This window comes from Poecilia reticulata, linkage group LG15 (assembly GCF_000633615.1).
Source record: "Poecilia reticulata strain Guanapo linkage group LG15, Guppy_female_1.0+MT, whole genome shotgun sequence".
NCBI classification, from domain to species: Eukaryota; Metazoa; Chordata; class Actinopteri; order Cyprinodontiformes; family Poeciliidae; genus Poecilia; species Poecilia reticulata.
The window spans coordinates 29,795,448-29,796,615 of record NC_024345.1 but is presented as its reverse complement, the minus strand read 5'-3'; the positions used below and the strand labels follow the sequence as shown (position 1 = coordinate 29,796,615).

Genomic DNA, 1,168 nt, shown 5'->3' with positions numbered 1-1,168 from the left:
GCTGGCTTATCTCAAAGCTAAGCTAATGCTAACTTTAGGCTATCTTACCTCAAAGCTAAGCGAATGCTAACATTAGGCTAGCGTGTCTTGCTCCCTGTGCTGAGCTCTGTGTGGTTGTGCTGCAGGACGGCCAGGCGCTGACGGCAGAGAAGCCAGAGACGGAGGCCATGGTGAAGGAGAAGCTGGCGTCCCTGAAGGTCATGTGGGACGACCTTGAGTCGACCACCCAGACCAAGGCCAAGTGTCTGTTTGACGCCAACAAGGCCGAGCTTTTCACCCAGAGCTGCGCAGACCTGGACAAGTGGCTGACCGGCATGGACAGCCAGCTGCAGTCTGACGACTTCGGCAAAGACCTGACCTCCGTCAACATCATGCTGAAGAAGCAGCAGGTAGACCAGTCTGACCAGTTAAACCAGTACAGCAGAGATTATAGGGGTTTCTTTGATGTTGATGGTGGACTCTTCAGACCTGACCAGTTATCATCAATAAGCTGACGTTGTTGTGTTTCTATGCCGAACCCAGAGGACCGATGATGGATCAAAGGAAACGTGATGAGAGGATTAGAATATTACTGAAAAGGAGCTTTAAGTGATTTAGATTAGGAGCAATAAACCGTGGTGTCGCTCAGAAAGCACTCGGCCTCTGATGACGCTGCTGCTGCTGCCCCTGCAGATGCTGGAGAGCCAGGTGGAGGTGCGTCAGAAGGAGGTGGAGGAGCTGCAGAAGCAGTCGCAGGCGCTGAGCCAGGAGGGGAAAGGTTCTGACGAGGCGGACGGGAAGCGCATCACCGTGGAGAACAAGTTCCAGGCGCTGCTGGCGCCGCTCAAGATGAGGCGCGACAACCTGATGGCGTCCCGCGAGATCCACCAGTTCAACAGAGACGTGGAGGACGAGATCGTGAGTCCGCAGTTCCGGTTCTGGTTCTGGTCATTTCCAGGTTCACTTCATCAACATGAAACCAGGAACAAACGTTAAAGCTGCAACTACTTCTGTTTTCATAGAAGAAGAACCGAGTTTACAGTTAGTGTGATATCAGAGTTTCACTTTATAGAGAACCGTCAGTCTGGACCCCACGGTTCTGATGTCTGGACCCCACGGTTCTGATGTCTGGACCCCACGGTTCTGATGGTTCTGATGTCTGGACCCCACGGTTCTGATGGTTCTGATG

At 52.8% G+C, this 1,168-nt stretch overlaps 1 protein-coding gene across 1 annotated transcript in view; it reads left to right on the top strand.

The window, feature by feature from the left end:
- Positions 1 to 1,168, top strand: part of LOC103477426 (spectrin beta chain, non-erythrocytic 1-like) — a 78,770-nt gene that overhangs the window by 65,905 nt on the left and 11,697 nt on the right. Inside the window, 3 exon segments of the mRNA XM_017308877.1 lie at positions 126 to 389; positions 673 to 972; positions 975 to 1,013. Of these exon segments, the coding sequence (XP_017164366.1) occupies positions 126 to 389; positions 673 to 972; positions 975 to 1,013 (603 nt within the window).